At 41.1% G+C, this 14,768-nt stretch overlaps 1 protein-coding gene across 1 annotated transcript; it reads left to right on the top strand.

Moving 5' to 3' along the window:
• The first annotated feature begins 10,891 nt into the window (after positions 1 to 10,891).
• On the top strand, positions 10,892 to 11,720 carry LOC113616494 (transcription elongation factor A protein-like 4). The gene has a single exon (XM_027099843.1). It carries the CDS (start codon positions 10,954 to 10,956, stop codon positions 11,596 to 11,598), a length of 645 nt encoding a protein of 214 aa, XP_026955644.1. The 5' UTR covers positions 10,892 to 10,953; the 3' UTR covers positions 11,599 to 11,720.
• The last annotated feature ends 3,048 nt before the right edge of the window (positions 11,721 to 14,768 follow it).

Here is a 14,768-nt window from a genome sequence, read left to right on the forward strand (position 1 = left end):
GTCTTTTCAACAAATTGTGTTGGGAAAACTGGATATCCACCTGCAAAAGAATGAGGTTGAACCCTTACGTTACACCATATGCAAAGATTATTTCAAAATGGATCAGAAACCTAATGTAGGAGGTGAAACTATAAAACTCTTAGAAGGAAACATAGGGGGAAATCTTCATGATTTCTCCCTTTGGAAAAAGAATGTCTATTTTATGCCTATTTCACCACTGAATTTGGAAACATGTAATTTCTTAATTTCACAGGCTCAAAACTGGAGAGGAGTTTTGCCTAGAAATGAATTAAACCTCAAGTCTCATCCAGACATAATTTAAATGATATTTAGATGAGACCGAACTTGGAGTTGATGCTAGAATGGGTTAATGCTTGGGGCCTGTTAGGATTGGATGAAGTTGTTTTTTTTTTTTTTTTTTTTTTTTTAATATGAGAAGGACATGAATATTGGGGAGACAGAGGGTTAAATGTTAGGTACTGAACTGTGTCCCATAAATTCATAGGTTAAAGCTCTAACCTCCAGTGTAGCTATATTTGGAGATAGGGTCTTTAAGGAGGTAAATAAGGTTAAATGAGGATATAGGGTGGGGCCACAATCAAATATGCCTAGTATGCTTGTAAGAAGAGGAGGAGAAAAAGGCCAAATGAGGGTATAATGAGATCTGGAGAAAGCAAACCCACTGACAACTTGATCTTGGAGTTCCAACCTCCAGAACTGTGAGAAATTAAATTTCTGTTGTTAAAGTCACCTAATCTGTGTATTTTGTTATGGAAGACCTAGAAGAAGACCAATACAAGTTATAACACAGATTGATGGCTGCCAGGGACTGGGGGGAGAGGGTAAAGGAGGGAAACTGCTTAGTGAATGAGGAGTTTTACTTTGGGGTGATGGAAATGCTTTGGAACTAAACAGAGATGGAGGTTGCACAACACTGTGAATGTACTAAATAACACTTTATTGTTCTCTTTAAAACGGTCAAATTTTCTGGATTTTTTATTGTGGAAAAATACACATAATATAAAAATTACCTTTTAACTATTTATAAGTGTGCAATTCAAGGGCATTAAAGTACATTCACATTTTTGTGGAAGCATCACCGCTATTCATTTACAGAAATTTTTCATCATTCCAAACTGAAACTCTGTACCCATTAAACAATAACTTTCCATTATTCCCTTCCCCACAGTCCCTGGTAACCACTATTCTACTTTCTGTCTATATGAATATGACTATTCTAGGGAATTTACATAAGTGGAATCATACAGTATTTGTCTTTTTGTGTCTGGCTTATTTAAATTAGCATAATGTTTTCCAGGTTCACCCGTATTATAGCATGTAGCAGAATTTAATTCCTTTTTAAGGCTGAATCATGTTCTATTGAATATATATACCGCATATTATTTATCCATTCATTTCTCAATGAACAACTGGGTTGTTTCTCCCTTTTGACTATTGTGAATAATGCTGCTATGAACATGGGAGTACAGATATCTGTTTAAACCTCTGCCCTCAATTCTTTTTTGAGTATATACCCAGAAGTGGAATTGCTGGAATATATGGTAATTATATGGATTTTTTTAAAAGGAAATGACGGTTTCCCACAATAGCTGCACAAATTTACATTTCCACCAGCAGTGTACAACTGTTCCAATTTCTCCATATCCTCACCAACACATTATTTTCTGAGTTTCTTTTTATAGTAGCATCCTAATGGATGTGAAGTCATATCTCACTGTGGTCTGGGTTAGCATTTCTCTAATGTTGAGCATCTTTTTACATACTTTGGCCACTCGTGTATCTTCTTTGAAGAAATGCCTATTCAAGGTCTTTGTCCAATTATTAGTTGGGTTCTTTTTGTTGTTGTTGAGTTGTATAAGTCCTTTATATAGTCTCTATATAAACCCTTTATCAGATATATGATTTGCAAATATTTCCCAATCCTGTATGTTGCTTATTCACTCTCTTAATAGTGTTCCTTGATGCACAAAAGTATTTAATTTTGATTAATTCAAATTGTCTTAGTTCTGCTGCTATAACAAAATACTATAGACTGGGTAAATTAAACAATAAATACTTATTTCTCACAGTTCTGGAGGCTGGGATGTCCAAGATCAAGGTTTTGGCAGATTCAGTGTCTAGTGAGAGCTCTCTTCTGGTTTGCAAATGGCTGCTTTCTTGCTGTATCCTTACATGGTAGAGAGAGAGCTCTGGTCCCTTCCTCTTCTTATATGGACAATGATCCCATCATAAAGGCTTCACCTCTGTGATCTCATCTAAATCTAATTACCACCCAAAGGCCCCATCTCCAAATTCCATCATATTGGGGATTAGGGCTTCAATATATGAATTTGGGGAGGACACAAACATTCAGTCCATAGTACTCCACCCCGGTCCCCAAAATCTCATCTAAATAGTATCTAAATGAGATATGGGTGGGATTCTAGGTGTGATTCATCCTAAGGCAAGATTACTCTCCATCTGTGAACCTGTAAAACTGAATAATTTATGTGCTTCCAAAATACAATATGGAACAGGTATAGGATAGACATTCTCATTCCAAAGGGAGAAATAGGAGATTAGAAAGAGGTGATGGGGGACTTCCCTGGTGGTGCAATGGTTAAGAATCTACCTGCAAATGCAAGGGACACGGGTTCGATCCCTGGTCCTGGAAGATCCCACATGTCACGGAGCAACTAAGCCTGTGTGCCACAACCACTGAGCCTGTGCTCTAGAGCCCACGAGCCACAACTACTGAAGCATGTGCACCTAGAGCCTGTGCTCTGCAACAAGAGAAGTCACTGCAATGAGAAGCCCGTGCACCACAATGAAGAGTAGCCCCTGCTCGCGCAACTAGAGAAAGCCCATACGCAGCAACGAAGACCCAATGCAGCCAAAAATAAATAAATAAATAAAATAAATGTATAAAGGAAAAAGAACCGTCACATGCAAGAAGCACCATTTGAAAAAAAAAAGAAAGAAAGGGGTGATGGGTCCCAAGCAGGTCAAAACCTAGCAAGGTAAATCCCATTACATCTTAAGGCATGAGAATAAATCTCTTTGGTTCCATGCTCTGTCCTTTGAAGTTTTGTTATTTTTCTGAAAAGTTCATCAGCCACTGCTTCATGTTTATTCCTGCACCGTGTCTTCTCAAAGCTCTTGTTTAATTTTTTTAGTTTTGAGTGTGTTATTGCTGTATTCACTGTTCTAAGATACATACTTTAAATGGGAAATGCCTGAGAGATCTCCTTCTTACCCCTCCTTGTTATTCGAATGTGACCTCAATAGGTTTCCAATATGTTCACTTTCCCTCTGACGTGGGACACGACACCCAGAAAGGTCTTCCTGGCATTGAAGGACAAAAGGCCACTGAATCTAGTAAAACCTGACTCTTGATCGATAATGCTTTCAGAGAAAAATTTTGATCAAAAGGGTGAATATATGAAAACTTATAAACAAAAACCTCTTTTAAAATGGAGTCAGGAGGCTAGAACGGAAAGCTCTCATGCCCTACCACTCAAAGTCAATTGCAGACCCAACAGAAAGAGAAGTAACTTTACATCCCCAATAGGAAGAAGGTTACTACTTTACTACCCAGCAGGAAGAAGGAAGAATATCTCCTTGCCTGGTACAGCTCAGCCAATGAGAGATTGTCACAGCTCAGCCAGTGAAAAGCTACTACACTCTGAACTCCCAATTTCCTCCAAAGGACTCTTTGTGTATAACAGCTCCTCCCAACTCCCCCTTCTACTCTATTAAAGAGCATTCCTCTCCTCTGTTCTCCAGACTTTGCCTGTGGTTTGCCATAGCTTACATGTCCTGAATTGCAATTCTTTGCCATTCCTGAATAAATCTATTCTGTTGGTAAAATAACTGGCTGTTTTGGGACTTCTCTGGTGGTCCAGTGGGTAAGACTCCACAATCCCAATGCAGGGGACCAGAGTTCGATCCCTGGCCAGGGAACTAGATCCCGCATGCATGCTGCAACTAAGAGTTCGCATGCCACAAGTAAGAAGTCCACACAACACAACTAAAGATCTCACATGCCACAATGAAGATCCCACATGCTGCAACTAAGACCCGGTGCAACCTAAAAAATAAATAAATAAATATTTTTAAAAGTTAAAAACTGGCTGTTTTATTGTTTTAGGTCAACTGCACCAATTATCTAACTATTTTGTCTGTGCTTTGGGTGTCATATTCAATAAATAATTTCCATATTCACTGACATGAAGTTTTCCCCACCTTTTTCTTCCTTGGTGTTCAAAGTTTTAGTTCTTATGTTGAGATCTTTGATCCATTTTGAGTTAATTTTTATAAACGGTGTAAAGTAAGGGTCCAACTTCATTATTTTGCATGTGGATATCCAGTTTTCCCAGCACTATTTGTTGAAAAGGCAGTTTTCCCCCCATTGAATAGAAAGTAACTGGAATGAGAAATTCACTAGAGCACCTCATTGGTGGACTGGCTGATGAAAGAGTCAGTGATATTGAAGATAGGCGAATAGAGATTTTTGAGTCTGAGAAACAAAAAATAAATAAAAATGAAGAAAAGAACACAGACACAGAGAACCCTGAGACACCATCAAGCATACCAATATAGACATAATGAGAATACAAGAAAGAGATGAGAAAGAGAAAATGTCAGGAAAATACATTCGAAGATCAAATATGATGAAAAACACTAATCTATAACTGACTTCTAATCAGAAATCATGGTGATCAGAAGACAGTGGCACATCATTTTCAGAATGTGGAAACAAAATGACTGCCAACCAAAATTTCTTAACCAGAAAACTCTCCTCTAAAATTAAGGATTAATTAAGACTTTCCCAAATAACAAATATTGAGAGAATTTTAAAATATTTAGTACTGTTCTATAAGAAATACTAAACAGAATCCTTCAGGTTGAAATGAAAGGACACTAGATGGTAACTTGAGTCCACATGAAGAAATGAAGAGCACTGGCAAGGTAACTAACTAGGTAAATATAAAAGACACAGTGGTAGGCCAAATAATGGCCTCTCAAAATATATGCATGTCCAAACTCTGTAACCAATGAATGTTACCCTATATGGCAAAAAGGGACTTTACATTTGTGATTGTTAAGGATCTTGAGATGCAGAGATTATTCGGATTATCTGGGTGGACCCTAAATGCAATCACAAGGGTTCTTATAAGAGAGAGACAAAAGGAAATTTTAAGCAGAAGAGGAAAAAAGTGATGTGATGATAGAAGCTGGGAGACATTTGAAGATGCTATGCTACTGGCTTTGGCGATGGACGAAGGGGACACAGTCAAGGAATACAGCCCTAGAAGTTGGAAAAAGGCAAGAAAATGGATCCTCTCCTAAAGCCTGCAGAGGCAGTATAGCTCTGCTGATACCTCGGTTAAACCCCATGAAATTATTTCAAATTTATGAACTCCAGAATTATAAGAGAATAAATTTCTGTTGTTTTAAGCCAGTAAATTTGTTGTACTTTGTTACAACAGCAATAGAAAATTAATACAGACAGTATATGTATATTTGTTTATAACTCTTTCCTCTCCTATTTGATTTAAATAGGATAATTATAAAACAGTGTTCATGGGCTTATGATGGCTAAAGATGTGGTTTCCACCACTGTCAACAATAATACCACAAAGGAGGAAGGAGGCAATGCAGGTATATCAGAAAAAACTTTTTTATACCCTTGAAATTAAGTTAGAATTGACAAAACTAGATTGTTTTAATTTAAGATATTAATTTTAATCCCTAGGGTAACCACTAAGAAAATAATTTTTTAAATATTGTAAAAGAAGCATCAAGAGAATTAAAATGACACAAAGATATTTTTCTATCTTTCAAAAAGAATCAATAGTGGAGAAACAGAAGAACAAAAAAGGCAGAAGACATATAAAAACAAATAGTAAAATGGCAGATATAAATCCTACCTTATCCATGTTTACATTAAATGCAAGTTGATTAAATGCTCCATTCGAAGGGAAAATTTTAGCAGAAAGGGAAAAAAAGCATTATCCAATTATACACTATCTAGAAGAAAAACATTTTAGGTTCAAAGAAAGAAATAGAATGAAAGTGAAAAGAGAAAAATATATACTATGCAAAGGGTAACAAAAAAGGAGTGGCTATTTTTAATAGCAGATAAAATAGACTTTAATACAAAAAATGTTACTGGAGAACAAGAAAGGTGTTTATAATGATAACAAGGTCAATCCATAAGGAATATAAAAAAATGAACATATATGAACATCAAAATACTTAAAGCCAAAACTGACAGAGTAAAAGGAAAAAACAGACACTTTGATGATAACAACTGCAGACTTAAAAAAGACACTTTCAAAATTTGATGGAACAAGTAGGAAGAATATCAACAAAGAAATAGGACAATTGAATGAAATTACAAACTAACTAGAATAACAGACACCTACAGAATACTCCAAGCAACATCAGAATATACATTCTTGTCAAGCACCCATGGAGCATTCTGGATAGATCATATACTAGGCCATAATAAAATTCTATATAAACTTAAAAGGATTGAAATCATACAAAGAATATACTCTGAGCATAATGGAATTAAATTAGTAATCAACAACATAAGGAAATCTGGAAAAGCTACAAATACATAGAAATTAAACAATGTACCTCCATTTAATCAGAAGAAATCATAAGAGAAATTATAAAGTACTTTGAGATGAATAAAGACAAAAACACAACATACCAAAACATATAGGATGTAGTTAAACAGTGCTTAGAGGGAAATTTATAGCTTTAAATTCTTATATAAAAAGAGATGAAAATCTGAAATCAATCATTTAAATTTCTACCTTAAAACACTAGAAAAAGAAAAGCAGCTTAAACTCAAAGAAATCAGACAATTAGAGTGGATATAAATGAAATAGAGAATAGAAAAACAATGGAGAACATTATTAAAATGAAAAGCAGGTTCTTTAAAAATATTTTTTAAAAAAATCCTACAAACCTATAAGTAGACTGCCAAGGAGAAAATGATGAGGATTCAAATTAACGAAGTCAGGAATGAAAGAGTGGACATCACTCCCAATTCTATGTGTTTAAAAAAAGGATTATAAGGTAATACTATGAACAACTGTATGACAACAAATAAGACCAGATAGATGAAATGGACAAATTCATATAAAGACACAAACTACCAAACTTGACAAATAGAAATAGAAAGAAAAGTAACATTACTGAAAGTGGCAGGGTATGGAACTCCAGGACTTCATCCCCTGGTCCCCAAAAGCAGTTAATAAACTGGCAAAAAACTATCAGAATCAACTTTTGCAGAACTCTGGAATCTAGTCAAAAAATTACAACTGGGGGAAATTTGGTGCAGAAAGAGGCTCCTGCTTTGTGGCAAGAAATTTTAAACTACCTGTCTACCATCACCCATGCCCCAAATTGGCAGTAGTTTGTGAATGGCAGCCCACTATCCTGGTTAAGATTTCTAGTGACAGGAGGAGGAATTTGGATCCTATTCTCATAGAAATGTGCTTGATCTTGGTCTGTCTGGTGGCGGCCTCAAGGACCAGCACAAAATTTCCCTTTGTCACAGAAGACTGAGAGCATTCCCAGGACTGGAGCTGGAATAGTAACTTCCTGGGTGGAATTTGCCAAAAGTATTTAAAGTCATAGGTATTGGCCACAGCAGCCTGGGGCAAGGAACAACATTTGGGGTAAGCAAGAGACAGACTGAGAAGCCTAGGTAGGAAGCGTTAGGGAAAAGAGATACATGGCGAAACAAGCACTTTTAAACACTCACATACACTGGGGAATCAAGAAGTTTATGTACATGCCCGAGATTGAACACATGATCAGAAAAGGCCACAGAAGACCCTAAGCATTCACCTTAGTTGGCCTTCAGGCTCTGCACAAGCAGAAAGTAAAGCATTTAAAAAGTGCTCCAGTGCAGAGCTCATCTGTAAAGACTGGGAAAGTAGTTTTTTTTTTCTTTTGTTGGCTGTAGGCATTTAAAGTAACTCTGTCCAAACACCAGTTGACCACTAAGCTAATGAAACACAAACTTCAGTGGCCAAATATGACCGAAAATGCAGAATTTAAAAAAGTATTTTTTAAGAGTCTCTAAACAAGGAAACAATAACCCACAACAGAGAGCAACAAATCCTGTGAAGTGGAGGAATCTGACTTCTAGAGTTGACACTTGCTAATATTCAAAACACTCAGATTCCAACATGAAGTTTGAGGTATATAAAGAAATGAGAAAGTATGGTCCATTCACAGGAAATAAAAAAAATTATTAGAAACTGATTGAGAAAGTTCATGTATTGGACTAACTAGGCAAAGATTTTAGATGAATTGTCTTAAATATGCTCAAAGAGCTAGAGGAAACCCTGGACAATGGACTAAAGGAAATGAGGAGAAGAATGCCTCAGAAGATATAGAATATCAGTAGAGAGATAGAATATAAAGAGAATGAAACTATGAAAAGAAACTAAACAGAACTTCTGGAACTTAAAAGTACAATAACTAAAATGAAAAGCTCAGTAGAGGGGTTCAACAGCATGTTTGAGCAGGGAAAAGAATGAATAAGCTAACTTGAGGACAGGTCAATTGAGATCCTTCAGTCTGAGCAGCAGAAAGTGAAAAGAATGAACAAAAATGAACAAAACCTAAGAGACCCATGAGACACCATCAAGCATACTAATATATTCATGATGGGAATCCAAGAAGGAGAAGAGAGATAGAAAGGGGCGGAAAGAATTTTTGAACAAATAATGGATGAAAATTACTCAAATTAGAAGTTTGTGCATCCAAGAAGTTCATTAATTCCAATCAGGATAAACTTAAAGAGATCCAAACAAAGACACAGTATAGTCATATCATCAAAACCAAATATATGGCACTACACTGTAGCAACTATAATGTCAATTTTCTAGTTTTTGAGCTGGGTTGCGGTTTCACAAGTGTGAAAGAGGAAAGGGAAGAGAAGGGATGGAAGGAAAGGAAAGAGGGTCAGCAGGGGTCAATGATAAGAGTAAGCTGTGAACCAAGGATGTTGATGAATCTGTTCATCTGTGGTCCATAATTTTAAATGTTTTAATGCATCCTTTTTTCTTTTTTAACATTTTAGCTGTCTGACATTCTCTCTAGATGAGAACAGGTTAAACGTTGGAGTGCAAATATCCAGTGTGGAGTGAAGTGAACAGAGAAGGCGAGAAGGAAGTTGGTAAAATCAGTTTGGGGTTATGGATTTTGAGGTCCCGCAGGGATATTCAGGCGGTGGTGTCCAATAGACTGTTGGCAAAGAAGGTCTGAGACTCAGGGGAGGGAATAACCTGGATATGTAGATTTGGGAATCATCTGTGTTAAGAGGGAAATGAACAGAGATCAGCCAGGGAGAGAGAACACATGGACCGAGAAGAGCAGAGGCTCTGGACATAGCTGCTACTCAAGGTGGCAGCGCAGCTTCCTGGCGGGCACCACCACCAGCGCTCTGGAGTCAGGCGGAGCTGGTCTTGAAAGCGGGCTGTGGGGCTACATGTGGAGCGCTCTTGGAGAAGTCGGGTACCCTCCCTGTGATCAGCTGTCACAACTGGGGATAAAGGGCATCTCAGAGGGATGCTGAGCAAGGACCTGAGAGGCGCCCAGGTAAAGCACCTGCAGTCAGGAAGCCTCCCCCGACCTGCTCTGTTGGTAACTCCCTCTTTTCCACACACCCCACCCAGGCCGTCCGCAGCTGTCCGGTCCCTGTGGGATGTAGGTGAGGGGGCGGGGCGGGGGGAAACCGGGCTCGGGTGACGCGGCGCTCACGTGACCGGCAGGGCGCTGACTTGGGCAGCAGCTCCCGCGCCCCCCCTCCCCCCGCCCCGAGGTCTGGTCCAGTCGCCCGCGCGGAACCAGCTCCCGGAGCTTCCCGGGTGGCGGGCGAGGGGCCAGCGGGCTTAGGCGAGCCAGAGGAGGCGCAGGCCCGGCCCGGGCGCTGCAGGTCAGTGTGAAGGTGGGCGCTGCTGGCGGCCCGGGTGGGGGTGGAAGCGGATGGGACTAGGATCCGGGAGCAGCGGGGAGAGGGGAAGGGGTCCCGAGATGGGTGAGGAGGGGCACGGGGCGTGGCGCGGGCAGGTGGGGAGGGAGGACCCTGCAACTGGCCCTGCCGCCTCTTCGACGCCCCTCCTCTGCGGCCTCCATCCATTTTCGAGCCTGAAATGAGGTCGCGGGGACGGGGAGAAGCAGTGCGACCTTGAAACGTGGACAAATTCTGGAAATAACCCCCCTCTCACACTCTGAGCCTATGAGGAAATATTGATCTCCGCGTAAAGGGGTGGGGGCGGGGCGGGCTGCCTGCCGGGGAGGGGCCCCAGCGACCCAAACAGTTTGTAAAGCATCCTAGTCTGGTCCTGAGGCCTGACAAAAAGATTTGGCGACTGAGGTGCGGGGTCAGGGGAGGTGGGGGAGGCAACGGTGGATGAGGAGGGCCCCTATTGCGTCCTCGGTGCTCCCATCCCCTTCTCCTGTCTGTCTGCAGGTCTGTGAGGCTGTTGTTCCCAGCATTCTGCTAGGCTACAAAAAGAGGAGAAACTTGTTCAGATCCCTGCAGGTCAGTGAAGGAGAGGGCACTGGACAAGCACCCAGAGGGGTGGGAAGTGTGCAGGGCACGGCCCGGGCAGAATTGGGGGCCCCACTGCCCACTTCCCAACACATTTACACACATTCTGCCATGCTGAGCAAGCGTAGGGAAAAATGGCAAGGTCTGTCTGGGAAATGGTTGGCTCACATGTGCACGAGGAATGGTGGGGTAAAGGGTGGGCAGAAGGCTGGGCCAGGTCAGGGGACCCCTGACAAGGGGCGAGAAGCGACTGCTACTATCCGGACCTGCATTCCATCCCCAAGCCCTCAGTCTCCCTTGTTTCCTCTTTGTCTTCTCTTCCCCCTGCCCCATCCCCAGGACAGGAAAAGGAAGGGACACTCAACATGGAAAAACTCTGCAGTGAAAATGAAGGAAAGCCTGAGAACCAAGGCAAGATGGAAAACAAAGGACAGCCACCAGATGCGAGAAAGCCGGGAGTAGCTTGTACTGTGGAAGACAAGGAAAAGTTAGAAAACAAGGGAAGGATAGATCTCAAGGGAAAGACAGAAGATGAGGAAGTACTAAAGGATAAAGAAAAGCCAGACAGTGAGGCAAAGCCAAAAGAAGGAAAGCCAGTGAGTGAGGGAAAACCAAAAGAAGGAAAACCAGAGAGTGAGGGAAAGCCAGTGAGCGAGGGAAAGCCAAAAGAAGAAAAGCCAGCCAGCGAACCAAGGGCTGCAGGAAAGCGCCCAGCTGGGGATGATGTACCCAGGAAGGCCAAAAGAAAAACCAACAAGGGGCTGGCTCAGTGTCTCAAGGAATACAAGGAGGCCATACACGATATGCATTTGAGCAATGAAGAGATGATAAGAGAATTTGACGAGATGGCCAGGGTGGAGGATGAGGTGAAGAAAACCAGACAGAAATTGGGGGGGTTTATGTGGATGCAAAAAAGTTTACAGGACCCCTTCCACCCGAGGGGCCCAAGGGAACTCAGGGGTGGCTGCAGGGCCCCACAAAGGGGCTTTGAAGACATTCCTTTTGTGTAATGCCCCTGGCAGGCGTTTACCAGGCCCTGTGCTTTAAAGTTTTGCAAATACTTTGCTTTAGGCGTCATTCTTGTTATCAACAACTTTTTGATCCAGCTAGAGCACTCTGTCAGTAGGGGATTTTTACCCATGTGCATTACAAAGGCGTTATGATTCTTGAAAAAAATAAAGCAGCTTATAATATCATCTACAGAATCGGTCCACTTTTGTAAAAGAACAGAAATTTATATGGTACATCTATGCACAGGAAAAACAGAAAACTTTGTTCACTAAAAGGTTAACAGTGGTGGGCTTCCCTGGTGGCGCAGTGGTTGAGAGTCCACCTGCCGATGCAGGGGACATGGGTTTGTACCCCAGTCCAGGAAGATCCCACATGCCGCGGAGCGGCTGGGCCCGTGAGCCATGGCCGCTGAGCCTGTGCTCCACAACGGGAGAGGCCACAACAGTGAGAGGCCCGCGTACCGCAAAAAAAAAAAAAAAAAAGGTTAACAGTGGTTTTATGAGTTGTGAGATTGTGGGTGATTTATTTTCTTTGTTTTCTTTCTACTCATCTGTTTAAATTTTCCTAAGGATCACAGATTACTTTTCTTATAAAGAAATGCTAAAATATAAAAAAGGAAAGCAATACATAAAAAGCAATACAAAGAACTGTTTACTGAGTTTATGAAGGCAGTGGAGACACTGTAAATTCTTGTTGTCAGAACTTAAAATGTTATGTAAAACTCACATTACTTCTGGACTCGTATCTGGAGGAATCAACTTGGCAGCTATAACAGATCAATTGCTATAAAGAGCAGTCTTGTCATCTGTGAAATGGGAATAATTATTGCCTCACAGGATTGTGGAATGGATTAGATGAGGTACTGAGTATGTAAGCTGTGTTAGGCTGGCTTCTACCTTTTCCCCTATACTAGCAGGACCAGGACCTCATCAGACACTTGGAAGAGGGTTGATGTACATCTCACCTATGCCCAGAAATAAGTTCCAGAAAGCCAAAAGGTGGGTACAACCCTCCCCTGGGTATTGCCATGTTTGCTGGGCACTGTGCCACTTCTCATGAGTCCTCCATCTTCTTAAGGTCCTCACTGCTGCTGCTGGACTGATGTCCTCAAGATGACAAAGCTCAGTTGATTTCTCTGGAGTCCCCAGTGAGCCCTAAACCTGCCCCACACCATGACACTGATCGAAGTGAGGATAAAGTCCTTTTCTTCACTTCAGAGTTATACTTATCCAAGTGGTAATACCTCAGTGCTCCTTTGGTCACTAAAGGATTTCAGATTTTACATACAGCCATCTTTTCATCAGATTCAGATATGGGAAGCTGGGATAAAATTTGAGTGGTGCACACTGTGCTTTTCTCACCTGTCAGTACCTTCTCTGCTCCATTCCTTTTTCCTTAGAGGAAATTATCTCCTAGGAGACTCCTACCGGGTCCTGCATTACAAGGTTAGCACACCTACCCATACTTGTGATTTTTAGAGCATTGCTACTCAAATAGTTGTCCATGGACTAGCTGCATCAGCATCATCTAAGAGAAATGCAGGATCTCAGGTCCCCATCCTAGACCTACTGATTCAGAATCTTCATTTAAACAAGATCTTCAGGTGATTCCTGTGCACTTTAAGGTTTGCAAAGCACTGGTTTATAAGGAGACTCTCCTTAGCCTCCCACTCCCACCATCATGTGAAATATGTGCCTAAAAGGATAAATACATGTGCTACATAAGATACATCCTGCAGATTATTAAGTAGGCCTGTGTTTGTTGAACTGCAGTTCCACATCCCCAACAGTAGTAGAACCTGAAACAAATTCAATGAGTCAATACCTGAAATTGTTTAATGAAGTAGGGTAGAATAGCATTGGTTAGAGCTAAACAGTAAATATCAGATTGTATCCCAGGTAGGTAGGGTGAGTATTGTTTTGTGAAATTTGTATTTCACTTATATATGTATGTATGTTTGTATACCTTGAGTTGTGATGAAAAATAAATTTCTGATTGTAGGCTAAACTTTTTAAAAATTGAGAAACACTGCTTTGGACTCTGCTTCTCAAAGCACAATTTGTCCTTTTTATCCTGGTACCTCTAATGCCTAGCACAGTGCCTGTCAAGTAATAGGTTCTTAATAAAATTTTAAATGATGATAGCTGAGTTAGGCATTCTTGCCTCAGATCATTCCAGGTCTAGATAAATAACTGTGGACTCTATTTCTCTAGCAGGGTTTACTTGCAGTTCCAAATGAAACGCCATGTAGAAGGGTTTGTACCACAAATTTAACCCTATCTCATTTCATTAATGCATGCATGTTTTTAAAGTGTGCAAATTTGCCACAATAAAATCACCAGAGGACTTTGTTGAAAATGTGAACTCCTTACCCCCACTTCGGATCCACTGAGTCGAATCTCCTTTTTTTTTTTTCGGTACATGGGCCTCTCACTGTTGTGGCCTCTCCCGTTGCGGAGCACAGGCTCTGGATGCGCAGGCTCCGGATGCGCAGGCTCAGCGGCCATGGCTCACGGGCCCAGCCGCTCTGTGGCATGTGGGATCCTCCCAGACCGGGGCACGAACCCATGTCCCCTGCATCGGCAGGCGGACTCTCAACCACTGCGCCACCAGGGAAGCCCTGGAATCTCCATTTTTAACAAGCTTCCTAGGTGATTCTGATTCACACTAAAGGCTAATGTCCACTGACTTATATATTCATTATGATTGCAGTTGTATTAAGTGTAAACCATAAGGTGAGCAGAAGAGTTGCAATGTTTATTTGGTGGGTGTGGGGGAGACCTGAAGGCCTTTGTAAGGTACAAAAGTTTGGGAGTAAGAATCCATAAAGGCAAGGATTAATATATCTACTGAAGAGAACCTGAAACTGTTTTTAGAGCAAATCATGACTATAAACAAAGGCAAATGGAACGCATCTCATAGGATGGTGTATTTCCTTCTTTAGATGCCATAACTATGACAGCCAAACAGTTCCATTGCTAAAGAAGACTCATGGGACCTCAAATGTCAAAGCTTGCAAATCTGTAGTTTAGCACAGGGGGGAATAAAAGGATGCAATGTAGCAACAGCATTGAGGATGTGCCTCACAGCCAAGAGCTGTCTCATACCCAGGGGTCTAAAGTGGCCAGATGCAAGCTCCAATTGCCTTCCCTCTCTATAAGAGCCCTGG

The sequence above is a fragment of the Aethalodelphis obliquidens genome, unplaced genomic scaffold (assembly GCF_003676395.1).
Source record: "Aethalodelphis obliquidens isolate GAN/ISIS:26980383/991018 unplaced genomic scaffold, ASM367639v1 scaffold145, whole genome shotgun sequence".
NCBI lineage: Eukaryota > Metazoa > Chordata > Mammalia > Artiodactyla > Delphinidae > Aethalodelphis > Aethalodelphis obliquidens.